Source organism: Elephas maximus, chromosome 3 (genome assembly GCF_024166365.1).
Source record: "Elephas maximus indicus isolate mEleMax1 chromosome 3, mEleMax1 primary haplotype, whole genome shotgun sequence".
Taxonomy (NCBI): Eukaryota; Metazoa; Chordata; class Mammalia; order Proboscidea; family Elephantidae; genus Elephas; species Elephas maximus.
Window position 1 is genome coordinate 185,362,379 of NC_064821.1, and position 20,540 is coordinate 185,382,918.

Genomic DNA, 20,540 nt, shown 5'->3' on the forward strand with positions numbered 1-20,540 from the left:
CCAGGCCCTGGCTGCGGGGCTGCCCTCGGCGCTGCCTGAAGGGGCCTTCGCGCAGCCCCAAGTTCGACCGGGCCGCGCAACCTCCTCTTCCTCGCCTCGTACAACCAAGGAAAAAAAAAAAATTCCCAGCAGGTACTGATGTAGATTCCTCTCCCGAGTCCCAGTCCTTCTTCCCGAGGTCGGCTTCCTTGCTTCCCCGACGCTCAGGACCCTACCGATCCCATAGTAACCTAAAGAGTCGGGTGAGCTGCCCGGAACATGCCTGTTCAGAAATTTAAAAGGGGGAGGAGACGAGATAGTTGGAAGCTAAAGAGGGAGGCGGGCGAAGGGAGGAGCCTATGGATGGAAGGAGGGGCCAATCTTTGAGAGGCGGCCCTAAGGGAGGGGTTCCGAGACTAAGGAAGCCGAGAGGGAAGTAAATTTGTAGGGTAAGGTTCCCGCGCTCCCGGCCGTGAGCAGACAGAGGCCGGGTGGACAAACGGGAGTGCGTGCCCCTGTTAGAGGAGACGTACAGACATATCGGGTACTTCCATGAGTACATGAACTTGCAAGTTATATGTAAATGAGCCCGTTTTAGTTAGCCACCGAGTTACCGTAACTTCAGACAGTAGCATTCTCCCCTCCCCTGTCCTACACGGACTCCCTGAGCAAATCAGGTTGTGGGATGGAAAAGGGGAGGGGAGAAAAAGGGAAGATAGTTACCCTCACTACCCTTTTCCTACTCATCTTTAAGGACGGTGCCAAGATTACGCCCCTTATCACTTCGGGAATGGCGCGGTCCAACCACGTCAGTCTTAACGCCGTTAGCGGCCAGACTCGAGGCCGTGGTTCTGCCTCCGAGGTCCTCCCGCCTAGGCAGCTTTTGGCCTCCAGCCTCGGACGCCGAGCCCTCCAGGGAGGAGCTGGCCTGGGGCTGGCCAGGGCAAGGTTGGGAGAGGTGAGTGAAATGTCAAAGACTTGGAGGACACAACCCTTCCTTCAAAACAAAATAAACCAAAAACCAAACCCCTTGCTGTCGAGTGGATTCCGACTCACAGCGACCCTATAGGACAGAGGAGAACTGTTTCCAAGGCTGTAATCTTTACGGAAGCGGACTGCCACATCTTTCCCCTGCAGAGCGGCTGGTGGGTTCGAACTGCGGACTTTTCGGTTAACATCCCAGCACTTAACCACTGCACCACCAGGGCTCCTGTTAAAATAAGACTAAACAAAAACACAACCTGTAAATGCGGGTTAGCGTCATTGATTGAAAGCTGTCCTTCAGAGCCTGTATCCCAGCTCCTTGTAGAACTTTACTTAATATTTAAATTGAGACTAGTTGTTTGTTTGAACCCAGATCTTGGATGCTTCCCTGGCATTTACAGGCTGAGTGATTTCAGATGACTGATTTAACCTTTTTGAACCTCAGTTTCCATGACTGTAAAGAGGCTGCAGTAATATTTATACTTTACAGAGTTTTGTGATGGTTAAGAGAGCGCATATTACTAGTATATTACTATTACTGGGACAGTAAGATGATGAAGGAGCCCTGGTGGCACAGTTTGGCTGCTAACCAAAAGGTTGGCAGTTCAAATTCACCAGCTGCTGCTTGGAAATCCTATGGGGCAGTTCTACTCTGTCCTGTAGGGTTGCTATGAGTCAGAATCACTGATGGCAACAGGCCTCTTTTTTTTTTTTTAAGATGATGAACGAAAAAAGGAAAGAGGGCCACTGCTTCAGTGTTTAATTGGAAGGCAGAATAGAGTAATAGCTTGAAAATACATATGAAAAACATGTAACATATACAAAAGTAGAACAAATGGAGTACCTAATTGCTGAAGGAACGTGGAAGACTTTAGTTAATACAGAGGGCCTAGCCACTCACTATAAAAAGAATTAATGAATGGAAGGCTTCTCAGAAATATTGTGAGCCACTTCTTAGATGTTGGATATGATCCAGCAGAACAAAAAGGAGAGAGGATTCTAAGGCAAAAAAAGTGTTGAAGAATAGAAATGGAAATTTGCTGAAATCCTGAGGCTAGGGTGAGCAGATATTAGCTAGTTTAAAGAAGGAGTACAGTAATGAAAGATAAGCTGAGTAAGAGGCATAGAGTGCCAAAGATAGTTTAAATTTGTCACCACTGGTCTGGAGTGGGGGGAATCACCAGTCCACCTGTCAGGCCCAGCCCTTGCCCAGCTTTCAACCAGCTGTCAGGCAAGTACCAAGAGGTGATGAGCCTGCTTTAGCCTAGAGTTTAAAATATTACAACACCTTAGGGGGTAGGGTTCTGAAGGGCTACAAGACTAGCCTTTTGAAACATTGCACAAAGAGATGGGCAGCCCTACTTTTTTTATAGTACGAAGCTTTTCATTTTCCAGTGACAAAAACAAGATTTCAGGAACATCTGTTCCAAGGGAGGGAGGAACTTTTTATAAGTCCAGGCAGTTTTAAGTCCTTTATTAACCAAGTGAGACCCCGCCCCCCAAAGCATTGAGTATTAAGTAGAAGAGTTTGTTTCAAGTTTTCTGTATTTATATCTCTAAGGGTTTATATATGTATGTTTCTTTGCATCTCTTTATGACTGTCTTTCTGCCTTTTTCTGGAGTTTTTTTCGTTGCCCTGTTTCCATCAGTCTCCACCTTTCTTCCTTTCTTCTCAGTCCTTAACTGTCAAAATTTTAAACTGAAGGTTACTTTTTGTTTTACATTTTAAATTTAAAAGCACAGCATCTGATAACTACTCACCCCACCGAACTTTTTCTTTTTTTTTTTAAGTTGGTTTTTGACAGAAAAAATATCACTCTCCTCTGTTAGGTAGGATGTCACTGCAGGCGTGTAGATGGTTTCACACGGATGACATGTGCCCCTGGGGGAACCCACACTGTTTTGAGTGCATGTGAAGTCTCTTGGTGGGTAAGTGTATGTATGTGTGGCACATTAGGGTGAGGGGTGGGGCAGGAAAGTGCCAACAGAGCAGGATCATGTCATTTACTTGTCTTATTTAAATTGCATCAAATGGGGGAAAGATGTTGGCTTATTATTCAAAAGTTGGTTAAAAAAAATACCAGATCCATGTCATAATACAGGTTAAAGGAATTATAGACTGAATTTTTCCCCTGAATCATAGACATTAGGAGCTTTTTTTTCAAGGAAAAGAAAAAGCAGCAGGTATTGCTTGAGTCCTTACTGTGTCTGAGTACAAATATTACCTCATTTATTCTTCATTACAACCCTGTGAAATAGATTTTATCCTATTTTATGGAAACTGAGCTTCAGAATAGTTGTCATTTTTTTTTTTTCAAAATTGTTTTACTTCAACCCATGATAAGAAATACATTTTATATTATGACCACTGAAAAACACATATGTGTTAACTGAAATAAAAGTTTCTGGAAAGAATACTTACCCTTACTATGTGCCATGAACCCAGTGTTTTCTGTTCTATTTCATTTTTTTGAAGTGCTGTTTGCAACCTGCTAAATGGATTTCACAACCCGTGAAGGGGTTGCGATCAAACTGTGAATGCAGTTTGAAAAAACTGAGCTCAATAAAATGTTCAAAATTATCTGGTAAGTGGTAAAGCTAAGATTTGAGCCTAACTTATGTTCTTCCCAGTAAACAATTGCCTCCCGAAGAACATGTCTTAAGAAATACTACATTATATATGTTTATACTTAGCTTTATCCCCCTGGATAGAGTCAGCAAGTTAATCTTAGATGAAGGGGTAGGCCTTTTGGCAAACCATGAAGCAAAACACTTAGACAAATAGCCAATGACATAAATTTCCCCATTTGGTATGTAAGTGAATGTGGCATTTGCTTTGATTTCTAAAGAAAGCCAATTATTAACCATAAATATAAACAAATTATTTGGGACCACAGACTAGAGATGTAGAATTTGTCTTGGTTTAATTAGTAGTAAAAGATTATTTCAAAATTTTAGCAAATTATAAATTATCTTTAGTATTTGTGACAGCTAAAATAGGAAAAGATGATACTGGGGGGAGAGGGGGGTGTGGGGAACAGGGAATTGCAGAGGAGGAGGAGGAGGAGGAATGGTAGCAGGGAAGTAGTAGGTAGCTCCCCAAATCCCAGTTTAGCCCTTCATCTCATAAACTGAAGATTCCTCAAACTGCAGGCTCATTTGTTTCACGGCAGATTTAAAAAATATGGTGGAAGAAGCTATTTTAGAACCCCACAACACTCATGCAAATCTCAGAATCATCCAGCGTCCTGGTCTCCCAAAGGGAATGGCTATATCCTCAACCCCAATCATAGTGAGGATAGTATTTTCTTGGATGCTTCCATCACTAGTGCTTTATTTTTCCATATACTTTTCACCTGTCAGCAGCCTGGTCCAGTCCCACATCTCTTCCCACATGGATAAAAGTAACTTAACAGTGGCCTGGCTGGTTCCTTTGACTCCAGTTCTTCCATCCTCTAATGGAAACCTCATACCACTCATTCATTCACTTGACAAATACCTCTAATGGTTGTGTGTTGTTTTTTCTTCTGGTGCATTTCTCACTATTCTTCCTACACATCTCTTCTGACAGGCCTCTTTAATGTGTTTGTACTGCTGTGCCTTTATTCACACCCCATGCCCCTATTCCCTGCTTCTCCTGGAATGCCCCCCCTTTTTCACCTATCCAAGTCCTGCTGACATTAAACTCAAGCTTACCTTTTCCATGAAGCCATCCCAAGTTATTCAGCTCAAATTGATCTCTCTGCTTATAGCTCTTATGCAGTAGTGAGTAGCATAACTTAGCTCTTTTGTGCTGTTCTTTCATTGCTTTATGAGTTAGACTTGTCCAGCTAACTTCTACTCACCTGTACTGGGAAGCTGTCCCTGATCCCTGCCTGACCGACGTGTTATTCCTCTGGCTCCCATAGCGCACTGTGCTTTTTTAAAACATAATTTACACTGTGCTATGATCATTATTTACTTGTGTGTCTTCCCAACTAAAATGTTTGAAGACAGTCTAAGTCTTACCAACTTTTCATGCCCAGCTTCTAACACAGTGCTTAGCACTGAAAAAACAAGAGGGAAAATTTCAAAACCACAGTGACAGACTCCTTCCTACTTCTGGCAGCATGCATAAGAGAAAGGGCCCATTAAAATACAACTAGATCCTGAGTGAATTACAACAAATATAATTTTAGCATATTGTCAGGTTCATTAAAAAGTATGGGGAATCACTAAAGAAAAAAAAATTCTCCTGAAACCTCAATGAAACGTGAGTAACACGCAGTAGAAAAAGCAGGTTTGCGCTAGGGTCAAATGCCAGTATCAGCACTAGGAACAGCATTTAAGCCTCGGGTCTAGCCAAGGAAGGAGAGAAAACCTAGGACTCCTGAATTAAATTTGGATTCTTGAAGGGGCTAACACCATGCCAGGTCAGGAGCACCCCTTTTTGGCAGATGCAAACACAAATCCTCTCTGGAAGAAAGTACCCCCAATTTAGACCCTCAGAATTCCCATAGATTAAGTTTAACAAAATTTGAGATCATAACCCCAAAATACAAAATATATGAGGAAACAAATTACTATGAGCAGGTGTCAGCAGAAATCAACAGATTTAGACATTCAAGATCAGTTACAGAATATAAAATAACAATCCCAACAACTTCAAAGAATATCATAGACACCACATTCTCTAAGCACGTGATTACGCTGAAATCAATATAAAAAAATGAGGTTTTTAACTCTCCAGACGTTTGGAAACTTATAAAACTTTTTTCGAAATAAGTCACGAGTCAAAAGAAGTCATAAAAGAAATTTAAATATTCTTAGAACTAAATAACGATGACAATAGTGTGCAACACAGAAGAACTTGTGGGGTGTAGAGAAACAGGTTCTTGAGACTTATGATAGCAAAGAAGCCAGCCAGAAAATTAGCCAAGTGTCCAAATTAAGATGTCATAAAATTAAACCTAAAGAAAGCAGGAGATATATAGTTATAGTAAGACCAATAATTAATGAAATGGGAAACACACACACACACAAGGAAGAGGATCAGCAAAGTCCAAAGTAGTATCTGAGACAGACAAGTAAACAAATCTTGGTACAATTGATCAAGGAAAAAAAAAAAAACACAAACATTAGAAATGAAAAAAGGACATGACTACCGAGGAAACAGAGGCAAAAAACAGAACGTGTATGAACTGCCTGCAAAAAAAGAAGACATGAAATGCACAATATATTAGAAAAAGATTTTACATAAACTGACTCCAGAAGAAAACACAAATAGCCTATAATAAATAAGTTGACTATTTATAATTTTTTTCCACAAAGAAATACCAGGCTCAGACAGCTTTACAGGTGACTTTTACCAAACTTTGAAGGAATACTTCATTTCCATCTGATATAAACTCTTCAGAGAGTAAGAGGGAATAGGCCCCAATTCAGAGTGTAAACACACCAAAAGAACCATCTTAGAAACCTTTTTAGAAATATTACTAAAAACAAAGGCACTAATGTACAAGAATGTTCATAGCAGCATTGTTTGTAATAGCAAAAAACTGGAAACAACCCAGGTATCAATTGGTAAGCAAATGGATAAACACCTTGTGGTTTATGTACTTGATGGAATATTATACAGATGAAAAGAAATCATAGGTATCTACAACATGAACTTTAGAATAATGTGACATTTTTGTAAAGCAAAGAACAATATTTAATATATACATATATGGCTAAATATGTATCAGGTAATACACACAAAATTAAGGACAGTAACTCTAGGGAAGAGGCAGGGGGACAGGATGGGGAGGAACACAAATAAATTCAATGGGGTATTTTTAAATGTTTTAATGTGTAAGTTGGGTGATAAGTCATAGGTATTCATTTTATCATTAGGCTTCATAATTTATGTCACATATATTCTTTATATATATCAAATGTTATATTTTTTAGAAATCTGCTGAAGTGGAAATAAGTGAACAAATGAAGTCTCCCTGAAAGAAAATCTCTATTTCTTGGTAAAACCAAGATTCCCTGACAGAAACTACTCTATGCAGAAGACAAAGTAGATCCTCAATAAATATTGGTTTACTGCATTTCTCAAGGACAAATTTCCAAGGTCTGTATTCTTTCCCCATTGGAGCTCCCTGATACGTGGAGCTGCTTCCTTCCATACATCCAGATTCTAGCCTAAACCCCACAATCCTAAATCCTGACACATGGATGACAAGAGACTGACATCTGGTGGATACAGAATGAATTTAATGAAACAACCAGGCAATCTTTTGCTTTTCTTGGTGAAAGTGGCCGTAGGGTAGGGGATAACAGTAATGAGAAAACTAAAATTAAGAAACAGGAAAAGGAAGCAGCTCCATCTCTGAGAATGTAGGTGAAAAAAAGGATTGTCATCTTAATAAGGTGAAGAGAAAGTCCCTAAAGGAGAATGAATTCCCTTCTGTTCCTTCTGAGACTATAATGAGGAAAGAGGTCACAACTGTACTAAGGGGAATAGAACACTATGATGAAAAAAGGAGGCAGGTCTGGCTGGTCACATGTACTCATAGTAGTAGCCTCCTCAGCAACTCCCCCTCACAGTTGCCATTTGGGGATCTACGTGATTCTGAAGAGGCTGGTCTTTTTTAAGAAAGGCGTAGTCTATGATGTAGAGGGACACCCTGGTGGCATAGTGGTTAAGTGCTACGGCTGCTAACCAAAGTGTCGGCAGTTCGAATCCACCAGGCGCTCCTTGGAAACTCTATGGGGCAGTTCTACCCTGTCCTACAGGGTTGCTATGAGTCAGAATTGACTCGACAGCACTGGGTTTGGGTTTGGGTTTTTTTGGACAATGTAGAGTAAGCAAATTACCATGTGCCATTCTCAGGCCACAGTGATTGGTTAGGGATGGACTTGTGACCCAGGCTAGCCTGATGAGAGAGAATCTTTGGGCTTTTGCTAGGGTTCCTGGCAAAAAGATGCCCACTCTTTCTGGTTAGACATAAATGAAGAAACATGTAACTCTAGGAGTGCTGGCAGCCATGAGGTGACCCAGCCTTAAGATGATCCTACAGAAGGTGGAACAGAGGGAATAAAATAAATCCGGTGTTTAAAGACATACTGAGCCACTGGATCAAGCTTTACCTGAAGCTAGCCGTACCTCTGCACTTTACAGTTACTTAAGCCAATAAATCCTTTTTATTTTTTAAGCCAGTCTCAGTTAGGTTTTCTATGATTTAAAACCAAATTATTCCTAATTCATCATACTTACCCTATCCCTATCTTCCCACAGGATAGCACAGGGATCCAGGTAAGGTCACTACAGATTTATTGGTGATGCTAAAGGCAAGGATATCAAGCTGGAAGGGTCAGAGGCAGGAACTAGGCAGTAGGTAAGACTAGGCGACTCAGCTGTCTATCCAGAGAACAGACTCCCTTAAGGAAAGATTAGCTAAATGAGAAGCAAGTGCAACAAGGGCTCTACTAGGCAGACAGAAGTGACGTTACGTATAGAAACACTCTTCCCCACTGATCACGGGGGTACTGCTTTGGGATCTTTATGCTCATGGGGTGAAGAACTTTGAAGCACAAGCCCCTTGAAGTCTTTATTACCCTGTGCTGTAGTTGCTACCTCTCCTTTTACCAACTGAACAGCCTCCTTTTGGTTTCTACTGCCCTTGATGACACTCACTTTAGGGGTGACAAGAATTTTATCTTCTGCTTCTTTGGCATGCCGAGAACTGGAGCCCCTTACTCCTTTGGAAACAGCACCATCTTCCTGACCCTGGGCGAGCACTGTCCCCTTCTCAGCCTCTCCCATCAGCCCTGGCCTCTCTGACCATCCAGCTGAGTTGCTTTCCCTTCCAGAGCCCCAAGTCTCCAGGGTTAACCTTGAGGGCTGAGCAGAGTCCATGGCAGCTGCCGATTTCTCAGGGGCAGAATTCCTTTCCCTGCTTCCGCCTGATTTCTTTCGAGGGCGCCCCCGTTTTCTTTTAGCATCAGTTCCTGTATCCTCTATATCCTGCTTTGCTGCTTTAGCTGGCGGGTTCTGCCCACTGGCCTCACTCACAGGTGTTTCAGCTGTCCTCTTGACACCCTTGTGCTGGGGTCCCGGGTCACCCCCTATACCTACCTCCCTGTTCTCTGTGCGCCGGGGCTGAGTGAGACCCACAGATGGAGCTCGCCCAGGCCCAGGCAAAGCAGGAACAGTTGGTAAGATCATGTTAATGATGGGCACAGTTGTCTGAGGTCCCCCACCCCTACTGGGCAGAGGCAGCGTAGTCACTTTCAAGGGGCCTGAAGAAAGCTTGGGGGCCAGGATGGGTGGAGAGACTTGGACTGGCTGAAGATGTGAGCGAGGGGTCCGGGGGAGGAGCAGCGGTAGCCGGGCCACCAGGGCGTTAACCTGTGGGTTATTGGCTGCTGGGGCCGGGGTCTCTACTACATTCTTCTTCCGCTCTCCACGCACTGAGGTGCCAGCCCCAGCCCGGGGTTCTAGCTCCTTGGGAGGCTAAAAAGTAGAGAGGAACACAGTAAGGGGTGAAAACTGGATACTGGAGGGAACACAGGGACAGTAGGCTAAAAAAAAAAAAAGTATGGGGAAGGATACAGCAAGCTCCCTAGCCCACGCGGTAAAGGCCAGGGAATCAACCTCCTTACCTGGGTTGGTCTCTCAGGTTTCTTATGGGCTCCACCCTCCAGGTTCTCTACACCATTCTTGGATTTAGATGATCGTTCCCGAGGACCATGTTCATCCTCTTCTGCAGAGGTACCAGAAAAGGTAATAAACTGAGAGTGTGGAGCAAACTGAGGAATGCAGGAGGGAGGTGATTTCTGACTGACTGGCTGACTAATAGAGACAGAGAAAAGGTGGTGGCCTGAGGCTCATCCTAGAATGGTCTACAGGAATAAAAGGGAAATCCAAGGTGTCTCTACTCTTTATGTGGGAAGGCCTTTAAAGTCAAGAGTGGCTGAGAGTTTCCCAGAACATAAGAGTGTGTGCACCCACCAGCAAGCCCCATGGCCTTGAGCACATGGGCGTGTGCAGATCGGGCAGAGATGAGATGCTGCTGTAGTAGGAAACGGGCGACCTCTACGATGGAACTGAAGGACCGTTTCAGAATTCGCTCTGCCCAGTCACAGGTCAAGGCGCAGGCTGCCTCCACCAGTTCATCCCGAGGTGCCGGGGTTACTTCTGGGCCCATTTCTGGCTGCAGTGGTAAAGGACATGCCCAATTACACTCCCAACCAAAGAACCTCTGCCCCCTCTCAGACACCAATATTGGCCAGAGCTGAGACCAGACCAGATCTGGGATAGGAGTGACTCTACCCATCCCATTCCAGAAACTCACAAGTTCTCCTCACTCTCTGCCTTGGCCATAGGGTAGGCAGAAGGGCATATCCTACATACTCAGAAGCTATGCCTATAATGACCTAAGCTCTGTTAGCCCTCAAAACATATCCCAAAGACCTCTGGGAGAGAAGGGTGGAATTAAAGTGTTGTTACTTACACTCTCAGAATCTTTCAGGTCAAGTCCAGGCAGGGGTGGCATAGATACCAAGGTCTTTCTTCGTATGCCACTGTAGCAGTATCTGATGCAAGTTAAGGGGCGGTACGTGGGGATCTCCAAGACTCTGAGGAAGGTTATGCTCTTTCTACTCCTGGCTCTCTACATCCCAAGTTTTTCTCCCTAGGTCCCTACTCCCCAACTTCTCCAATCAAGGATACTTGGACTGGCCCCGGCCACCAAGCCTTCGGGCCTTGATGTCAGGGAAAATCTCTCTGATAATTTTGCCAAAGTTGGCTGTGCTGAGTGGGCGGCAACAGGCGAGGCTCTCACAGTACTTCCTGAATGAATGAGGACAGGATGGGGAGATATTCAGAGAAGGAGGCCAGGGGTGGCTTCAGAAGGTCCCTAGGGATCAAGCTTGGGAAACCCTTTAGGAAATCAGGCTTTATCAAGGCAAAGAGCTCTCCAGGGGTGGGGGTGGGGAGTGGGGTAATCCTATGCCCACCCACCCACCCACCGATAGGCATCATAAACGCTTTGCTTTGGCAGACAGGTGTCGGTGTGCTCTTCTAGGTGGTTGCGGATCCACCTATAGGCGTACATGTACTCCTCATTGCTGAGTGTACTTGGCTCTGAGCTGCAGAGGGAAGTGAAAGGCACAGGCTTACTAAGACCAAACAGTTGTCCTGGTTCTACCCAAACTACCACTTCAGTAGATGCTGGACCAAATGAGTTCACCCAGCATCCACCTGTCCCTGGTAAACTAAACTGGGGTAGGGACCTTTGTTCTTGATCAAGGACAGTAGTTATGAGTCTTCCTATTCACCCAGCCCTATGAGCCTTTCTCCAAGAATCTGAACCCTTGACACCTAGAACTCTAGCATCAAACCTACCTTTTGTCTCCAGTGCTGGGCCCTGAGGGGAGCTGAAGGTAGAGATACAGCTTGTCGTTGTCTGAGAATTTCTGTACATCTTGCTGAGGTGGCAGGGGACACAGGCAGGAGAAATAGTAAGGCCAAGAAGAGCCCAAGGTAGGACCCTCTGAGCCTTACCATAAAATCTAGTTAACTTAGGGATTGTCAGACTGAAAAAAGGACCTCAGGAATGATCTGAGCCTGGATGCTCACTGTGCTCTGAGGACCCCTATGATCTACCATGTGGGAGAGGGAGCAGAGGGGATCACCTCTGATTTACCTGTACTGGTCTTCCATACAATAGATCATATAGAGAGAAAGTGAGATGTTCAAGGTCAAAGCTAATTATCCTCTCCCACACTGACCTTTCATATCCCCTGTATTACCCTCACCACCCTCATCCCCCAATTCCATCTCTCTACTGCTCCCTTCCCCAAAACACTTACCAGAATTCCCTCCACTTTGTTTTGCACGGCCTTGCTGTAGGGAAAAGGAGAAACGTGGCAATCACACACAGGTTTTTCCCCATCCCTTTATCTGATTGTTAGGGAGGGGGAGAGGACTGAAATTCCTAGCAGGTGCTCAAGAATCGCTTCCATGAAGGAAAAATTTCCCCTTGGTCAGATGTACTTGGTCAGGAGAGGCAGTTCACCTGCACAGGAAGCGCTACAGGGATCTACCCCTAGGTCTGGAACAAGATGTGGAGATGGTGATGAGTACTTACGAAATGGTGCCTCCGAGCCTCTGAAGAAGGGTGGTGGGTTCGCCAGCCTCGGCATGACCCGGGGGGGCCCTTCCCCCAGTCTTTGGGCTCTTAGCATCAGGCTCATCTTCTGCCATCCCAGCATGAGGGCTAGAGTTGAAAGGAGGCAGGGCATGAAGACTGAATTCGCACCGGCCTTCCCTCCCCCCCACCCCCCCCCACCCCCCGCCCCGACCCCAGGGCACGCCTCAACTCTCCACCCAGAAAGACGAGAAACAGAAACAAAGGCTTTGAATTTCCCTGGTGGTCTTTTTCTCATCACTTGCCTTCTCCAAAAATTAGAACCATCCCATTACTTATCCAGGCCCATATATACCCAAAGAGATCTTTGCTATCTCCATTCTAACTGCCCCACCTTTCTAAAGTCTCCTAAATCTGGAAAACTGTAAAGAAGAGACAGGGGGATTGGGAATTCACGTTAGAAAGAAATCTACATTTCTGCCTCTGACCCCACCCCCAAACAACGATAACGACCATAAAACAAAGTTCTCTAATTCTCTATTATACCCCTCGCCATTGAATTTCCCTGGGAGGTCAGAAATAATACGAACAAATTCCGCCCTTCCAGGCTTGAAGAAACCTGGGCCCAAGTTCTCATTACTTAACCTCGCCACGGCTCTCCCCCGCTGCTTCCCCCTCCCCACGTCGCCGGCCCCTACGTCATCTCCCTCAACATCCCATCCTCGGGCGCGCTCCCGTCTCCCTCTCTTCCCCCTCCCTTCAATCCTCGGCTGCTGCCAAGTGGGGGGCTCAGGGTAGCGGAACTCGGGCTGGGCGAAGGAAACCCGGTTGGGGGAATGGGTCCCAGATTCGGGGCACGTGGACATGGGCGAAAAAGCTGTTGAAAATACAGGCCAAATCTTTTTCTGCTCTCCTCCCAACTCATATTGCCCCCTCCCTACCTTTGAATAGTCGCCTCCCAACACAAGCAACAATAAAGGTAAGGGAGAAAGAAAAACTACCTCGTAGCCACCTTCACTCCAGCCCAGCCCCACGGTCCTGGCCCCGCGGGCTCGTGCGTTGCTTTATTTTCTTTTTTCTGAATGGTTGTAACAGCCCCAATCTGCCTAGATACACGGGCAGCCTGCTCTATCATTGGTCGTTGCTGCCACCCGGAGACAGAAGGCGCCCGGCTCGCACTAGCGGCAGCAAAAGTCTGCCTGGCAACAGAATCTGATTGGTCAATAGGAGAGGGAAAATCCAAAATTGGTCTTATTTGAGTCAAGAAGGGGAAGTCCGGGTTAGGTTTCGGTTAAAACTGGGGTCGGTTGGGACTGCCTGTCCCAAGAGTCTTCTCTTAAAGGGACCGCAGGAGGAAAGACCTGGAGCTTGGTTCCCTTTGGAGCTTTATTTTCTTTTCCCTCCCCTTCTGTGTTTCCATTTTGCCTTCGGTGATCAGAACTACGGAAAGAAAAGCATCAATAAATGATTAAATAGCCCTGGTGGCGTAGTGGTTAAAGCACCAGCCAGTCGCTCTGCGGGAGAAAGATGTGGCAGTCTGCTTTCCTAAAGATGACAGCTTGGAAAGAAACCCTATGAGGCAGTTCTAGTCTGTCCCTATAGGGTGGCTATGAATAGGAACGGACTCCACGCAGTGGGTTTTTGTCTTAATCACCTAGCACGACTGTAACAACACAAGTGGATGGCTTTAACAAAGAGAAATTTATTTTCTCACAGTCTAGTAATCGAAGTCCAAATTCAGGGGTCAGCTCCAGGGAAAGGCTTTCTGTCTCTATTGACTCTGGAGGAAGGTCCTTCTCATCAATCTTCCCCTGGACTAGGAGCTTCTCCAAGCAGGAACCCCGGGTCTAAAGCGCATTGCTCCTGGTGCGTCTTTCTTGGTGGCATGAAGTCCCCAACTGTCTGCTTGCCTCCCTTTTCTCTCTTGTAAAATAAAAGGTAGTGCAGGCCACACCCCAGGGAAACTCCCTTTACACTGGATCAGGGATGTAGCCTGAGCAACAGTGTTACATCCCACCTTAACCCTTTTCAACCACAGGCAGAGATTATGATTTATGCAGAGATTATGATTTATAACACATAGGAAATCACAAAATGGAGGACAACCACACAATAATAGGAATCATGGCCTAACTGAATTGACACATATTTTGGGGGAACATATTTCAATCCATGACAGTTTGGTTGGTTTTTTTTTTTTTTTTTAGAGTGATGGATGTTTGCTCTAAGCTCATACAACCCCAATTTGATGAAAAACAAGTTGAACCATTCCTCCCTCCTTTCCCAAACACACGCATCCAAACACAAACAAACCTACAGACACAGGCTCTTGTTTCCCGTTGATGGAGTTCTCCAAAACCTCAGCAGCTGTACCACATTAAACTGAAGTGCTCCCCCCTCGCCCCCCTTCCCCTTAGTAAGCTTTGGTTTCCGGTGTGAACTTTATTTCCTTCCAGGGAGTTGCTAAACTTTTACATTCACATTGTTCTGCCATCTGTGAACACTGGAATTTTGACCAACTCACACAGGGGGTGCTGGATGCCCACACAAGTGTTTTACCATTAGAGAATGTTGTACTGGATAGATCGTGGGTTCTTAACCCTGTTAATTAAGACTGTTTTAGGTCAGGAATCTCTTTGCAAATCAGGTGAAAGCAATGGACATGAAAAATGCACATATGTACACACAACCTCCAAATTTTGAGTCTAATTTCAGAGAAGTCACAGACTCCAGGTTAGCAGCCTCTTGAGTGGATATATTTTGTTTGCACAGCAGATGTATTTACATCCAGGGCCCAATTACCCAATAAGCAAGGTATGCAAAGACCCAATTGTGCCATCTCTCCAATCTGCAGTGGAGTTTCACCTGTCCCCCACCACAGCAAAGATACGGTGAAAAAAAGCCCATGTGAAATCGCTTACCACAGATTAGCAAGTAAATACATTAAGCCTATGTGTACCTTGCTCAATGCAAGCCTGTTCTGTGCTTACTGGTTAATCCACCCCTAAAAAAAAAAAAAAACCTATTGCCATCTAATCCATTCCTACTCATAGTGACTGTATACACAGAGTAGAACTGCCCGTGAGGGTTTCCAAGGAGCTGCTGGTGGATTTGAACTGCCAGCATTTTGGTTAGCGACCGAGCTTTTAACTACTGTGCCACCAGGGCTGCAATCTGCCCCTGATTACAACCAAAACCATGTTTGCAGTCCTGACTTCTAATATGGCCTCCAGTCTTATCATCTTAGTACTTTAAAAAAAAAAAAAATTACTGTGCTTTTGGTGAAAGTTAGTTTTTTCATTAAAAAATTATACACAAATTAGTTTGTGACATTGTTTGCAGTCCTCACAATGTGTCATCAACACTCTCCCCCTTTCCACCCTGGGTTCCCTGAGTCCATTTGTCCAGTTTTCCCATCCCTTCCTGCCTTCTGTCTTTGCTTTTGGGCAGGTGTTGCCGATTTGGTTTCATATAGTTGATTGAACTAAGAAACATATTCCTCCCCCGTGTTATTGTTTTATAGCCTGTCTAATATTTGGCAGAAAGGTGGACTTCGGGAGTGCCTTTGTTTATTTTTTGTTGTACTTTAGATGAAGGCTTACAGAACGAAGTTTCTCATTGAACAGTTAGTACATATATTGTTTTATGACATTAGTTAACAACCCCACGACATGTCAACACTCTACCTTCTCAACCTTGGGTTCCCTATTATCAGCTTTCCTGTCCGCTCCTGCCTTCTAGTCCTTGTCCCAGGGCTGGTGTGCCCTTTTAGTCTCGATTTCTTTTATGGGCCTATTCAGTTTTTGGCTGAAGGGTGAACCTCAGGAGTGACTTTATTCCTGAGCTGAAATGGTGTTTGGGGGCCATACTCTCAGGGTTTCTTTAGTCTCTGTCAGGCCAGTAAGTCTGGTCTTTCTTTCTGAGTTAGAATTTTGTTCTGTGTTTTCCTCCAGCTCTACCCGGGACCCTTTCTTGTGATCCCTGTCAGAGCAGTCATTGGTGGTAGCCACGCACCATCTAGTTCTACTGGACTCAGTCTGGTGGAGGCTGTGGCAGATGTGGTCTATTAGTCCTTTGGACTAATCTTTCCCTTGTACCTTTAGTTTTCTTCGTTCTTTCTTGTTCCCAACCGGGTGAGACCAGTGGAATATCCTAGATGGCTGCCCACAGGCTTTTAAGACCCCAGATGCTACTCACCAAAGCAGAATATAGAACATTTTCTTTATAAACTATGTTATGCCAGTCGAGCTAGATATTCCCCAAGACCATGGTCCCCATTGCCCTCAGCCCGGCAATTTGGTCCCTCAGGGAGTTTGGATGTGTCTCTCTATGGAGCTTCCGTGACTTTGCCTTGTATAAGTTGTGCTGGCTTCCCCAGTATTGTGTACTGTGTTACCCTTCACCAAAGGGGAGTGCCTTTAGTTCTGAGTTAGCAGGGTGCCCAGTTCAGGGGTTCCTCCAGTCTCTGTCAGACCAGTAAGTCCGATCTTTTTTTTTTTTTTTTTGTAAATTTGAATTTTATTCTACATTTTTCTCCCGCTCTGTCTGGAACCCTCTATTGTATCCCTGTCAGAGTAGTTGGTGGTGGTAACTGGGCATCATCTAGTTCTTCTGGGCTCAGGCTGGTGGAGGCTGTGGTTCATGTGGTCCATTAGTCCTTTGGACTAATCTTTTCCTTGTGTCTTTGGTTTTCATCATTCTCCTTTGGTCGGGACAGGCACGATGCTTTTGTAAAGAGGACAGCAGTACAGTCTGATCTCATCACCATTGCCCTCTACAGCCCCCATATACCTACTACCAGCTTCTATGGGTACTGAGGGGCTCATGGAGTTGGAGGAATAAGGATATGCTGGTAAGAAGGTTTTCTAGTAACAGCTAAAATTTATATGGTGTTTACTGTGTGCCAGGAACCATAAAAAAACCAAAACCAAACTCTTTGCCACTGAGGCGATTCTAACTCATAGCAGCCCTATAGGGCAGAGTAGAACAGCCCCATACCATACGAAATGCTAAACAAATAAAAAACCACCAAGCCAGTTGTTATGGAGTTAATTCTGACTCATGGTGACCCCATGTGTGTCAGAGTAGAACTGTGCTCCACCAGGTTTTCAATGGTTGATGTTTCTGAAATAGATCACTAGACCTTTCTTCCAAGGCGCCTTTGAGTGGACTAGAACCTCCAACCTTTTGGTTAGCAGCCAAGTGTGTTAACTGTTTGCACCACCCAGGGACTCCACTAAATGCTAAACATCTTATGTTACGCTCACAGAAGTAGAGGTCCTATTAGTATCCCCATTTTACAGATGAGGTGACTGACTGAGACATTGAGAGGTTAATAATCTGACCAAGGCTACACAGTTAGTAGGTGATGGAGCCAGGATCTGGATCTAGGATATCTGAATTTAGAATCAATACAATTCAAGTCAAAATCTCAACAAGCTTTTTTTTTTTTTTTAGTTTGTGGAACTTAAAACCTGAAGCTAAGATTGATAATGGAACAACAAAGGGCCAAGAATAAACAAGATATCCTCACAGCTAAACTAGAGTGGGAGAACTTGCCATTCCAGTTATTAAGGGTTTTTATAAAGCTTTGTAATTAAAGCAATGTTTTTTTGTATTAGTTGCAGGAACAAATTAACTAATGAAACAAAATAGGGATCCCAGAAATAAACCCTTACATATATGGAAAATTGATTTATGACAATCAACATCGCAAATCAACAGAAAATAGATACGCTTATCAATAAATGATGTTGGGACAATTGGTTATTCATACAGAAAAAAATACGTTTCTGATCATGGATTTATCTTTTTTTGTTGTTGCTGTATGTTTTCAACATACACCAATTCAATAATTTCTGCATGTACAATTCATTGACATTGATTGCATTCTTCAAGCTGTGCAATTGTTCTCACCCTCCTTTTCTGAATGATTCCCCCCCCCCCCCCCGCCCATTAACATGACTCACTGCCCTCTCAGCTTCCTATCTAAACTTTCAAGTTGCTGTAGTCAATTTGATCCTATACAGGAACCCTGGTGGTGGAATGGTTAAATGCTTGGCTGCCAACCAAAAGATAGGTGGTTTGAACCCACCAGCTGCTCTGTGGGAAAGAAAACCAGATGATCTGTTTCCAGTAAAAAAGTTAGAGCCTAGTAAATCCTACATATGGGGCAGTTCTACTCTGTCACATAGTGTCACTTTGAGTCAGAATGGACTTGATAGCACACAACAACACAACAAAGATAGAGCTTTAAAAGAGCACAATGCTTAAGGCAGACATTCTTTACTAATTAAGCTAAACTTGGAAACCCTGGTGGTGTAGTGGTTAAGTGCTATGGGTGCTAACCAAAGGGTCGGTGGTTGGAATCCGCCAGGCGCTCCTTGGAAACTCTATGGGGCAGTTCTACTCTGTCTTATGGGATCACTATGAGTCGGAATCAACTCGACTGCACTAGGTTTGTTTTTTTGGTTTTTATTGTTTGGTTGGAAACTGGTGGCGTAGTGGTTAAGAGCTCTGGCTGCTAACCAAAAAGTTGGCAGTTCAAATCCACCAGGTGCTCTTTGGAAATAGTATAGGTTAGTTCTACTCTGTCCTATAGGGTTGCTATGAATCAGAATTGACTCGATGGCAATGGGTTTCTTATTGCTTGGCTTAAAGAAGGCTTCAGGGTATATTTTTGGTTTCAAGTTTAAAGATTATCTCAGGGAAATAGTTTCAGGGGTTCATCTGGCCTCAGTGGCTCCAGAAAGTCTGGATCCCCTGACCGTGGATTTTTTAAACAAACACAAAAATGCGAACCGTAAAGGAAAAGATTGATAATTTTTAGATAAGTTAATATTAAAAACTTTATTTTAAATTTTATATACTACTTTAAAAAGAGTAAAAAGACAAACTACAAATTGGGAAAAAATATTTTCAAGACATGTAACTAACAAAGGATTGTTATCTGGAATTTATAAAGTTCTCCTACAAATAAAAAGATAAACAGCCAAGTAGAAAAACAGGTAGAAGACATGAACAGGAATTTTATAAAAGAAGCAGAAATGGCTATAAACAATGAAAAGTTGTTTGGTCTCTGTAGTAATCAGGGAAATGCAAATGAAACCACAATAAGATACCATTTCACATCCACTGGATTGGCAAACATTTAAAGCCTGGCAATATTGAGGGATGGGATCACTGTAAGTGGGAGTGTAATTTGGTGTAACCATTTTGGAAAATCATTTGGTATTACTTGGTGAAGTTGAATATGTGCATATCTTAGGATTTGACAATTCTACTCCCAGATATATGCCCTGAAGACACAGGCAGTGGTGTTTATACTCTCACTACTTACATTAGCAAAAAACTGGAAGCAACTCAAACATCCATCAACAGTAGAATAATAAATTGTGTATGTTAATATGATGGAATGTTACAGAGCAGTGGAAATGAACATGCTATAGCTACAAACATCCACATGGATGAAATTCAGAAACCCAGTGAAGGTAAAACACAGAAGCTGGGCACCATCTAGTTGCGCTGGACTCAGTCTGGTGGGGGGGGTGTGGTAGTTGTGGTCCATTAGTCCTATGCACTAATCTTTCCCTTATGTCTTTGGTTTTCTTCATTCTGCCTTGTTCCAGATGGGGTGGGACCACTGGAATATCTTGTGAGATGGCTGCTCACAAGCTTTTAAGACCTCAGAAGCTTCTCACTAAAGCAGGATGTAGAACATTTTCTTTGTAAATTACATTACGCTGATTGAGCTAGATGTCCCCCAAGACCACGGTTCCCACAGCCCTCTGCTTAGTTATTTGGTCCCTCGGGGAGTTTGGATGTGTCTTGGAAGTTTCCATGACATTGCTTTGATCAGGTTGTGCTGACTTCCCCAGAATTGTGTACTGTCTTACCCTTCACCAAAGTTATCATTTATCTACTGTCTATTTAGTGTTTTTCTATCCCCACCCCTCCCCTCCCTCATAATCATCAAAGGTTGTTTCTTTCTGTGAGTCAGCCTTTCATGAGTTTTTATGATAGTGGTCTCATAACAGTATTTGTCTTTTTGTGACTGACTTATTTCAGTCAGCATGGTGCCCTCCAGACTCATTCGTGTTGTGAGATGTTTCACAGATTCATCATTGTTCTTTATTGTTGTGTGGTATTCCATTATGTGTGTGTACCATAGTTTGTTTATCCATTCATCTGTTGATGAGAACTTGGGTTGTTTCCATCTTTTTGCTATTTTGAATAATGCTGCAATGAACATGGGTGTGCATATGTCTATTCTTGTAATGGTTCTTATTTTTCTAGGAGGGGTATAGCTGAATCGTATGGTATTTCTATCTTTTTAAGGAAAGGTACTACATCTTCTCTGAGGGTTTCCCTGAGCTTGGCAAACTCCAGAACCTTCTAGATGGCCTAGTGAACCAACTTGTGGAGCTGGCCATGGTGCTGGCAAAAGATCATAGGTGG

The 20,540-nt window shown here is 43.9% G+C and overlaps 1 protein-coding gene and 1 long non-coding RNA gene across 7 annotated transcripts; one reads left to right on the forward strand and one right to left on the reverse strand.

Annotated features, from left to right (window-relative positions):
* The first annotated feature begins 43 nt into the window (after positions 1-43).
* On the forward strand, positions 44-6,983 carry LOC126073599 (uncharacterized). Of its 3 annotated transcripts, none has more exons than XR_007516792.1 (4): positions 44-132; positions 734-937; positions 2,794-2,892; positions 6,895-6,983. It is a non-coding gene; the product is annotated as an uncharacterized LOC126073599 (long non-coding RNA). The 3 variants fall into 3 exon arrangements; XR_007516793.1 differs by lacking the exon at positions 44-132 and adding an exon at positions 434-523; XR_007516791.1 differs by lacking the exon at positions 2,794-2,892 and having other exon boundaries at positions 6,895-6,980.
* Positions 6,900-13,190, reverse strand: RFX5 (regulatory factor X5). Of its 4 annotated transcripts, none has more exons than XM_049880461.1 (10): positions 13,025-13,096; positions 12,084-12,212; positions 11,806-11,839; positions 11,339-11,421; positions 10,963-11,082; positions 10,664-10,783; positions 10,446-10,527; positions 9,944-10,145; positions 9,595-9,695; positions 6,900-9,445 (listed from the first exon to the last, which is right to left on the reverse strand). In XM_049880461.1, the coding sequence occupies exons 2-10, from the start codon at positions 12,197-12,199 to the stop codon at positions 8,468-8,470; spliced, it is 1,836 nt and encodes a 611-aa protein (XP_049736418.1). In that variant the 5' UTR covers positions 12,200-12,212; positions 13,025-13,096; the 3' UTR covers positions 6,900-8,467. The 4 variants fall into 4 exon arrangements, with proteins under 4 accessions (XP_049736418.1, XP_049736420.1, XP_049736417.1 ...); XM_049880463.1 differs by lacking the exon at positions 13,025-13,096 and adding an exon at positions 12,729-12,741; XM_049880460.1 differs by lacking the exon at positions 13,025-13,096 and adding an exon at positions 12,674-12,697.
* Positions 13,191-20,540: the final 7,350 nt, after the last annotated feature.

Excerpts from the sequence above, each read along its gene's own strand:
- RFX5 (XM_049880461.1), bottom strand. The coding sequence starts at position 12,199 with ATGGCAGAAGATGAGCCTGATGCTAAGAGCCCAAAGACTGGGGGAAGG. Across the intron at positions 11,083-11,338 it reads CCCAGCACTGGAGACAAAAG|CTCAGAGCCAAGTACACTCA; the intron begins GTAGGTTTGATG and ends TTCCCTCTGCAG. Across the intron at positions 9,446-9,594 it reads AACCTGAGAGACCAACCCAG|CCTCCCAAGGAGCTAGAACC; the intron begins GTAAGGAGGTTG and ends TCTACTTTTTAG.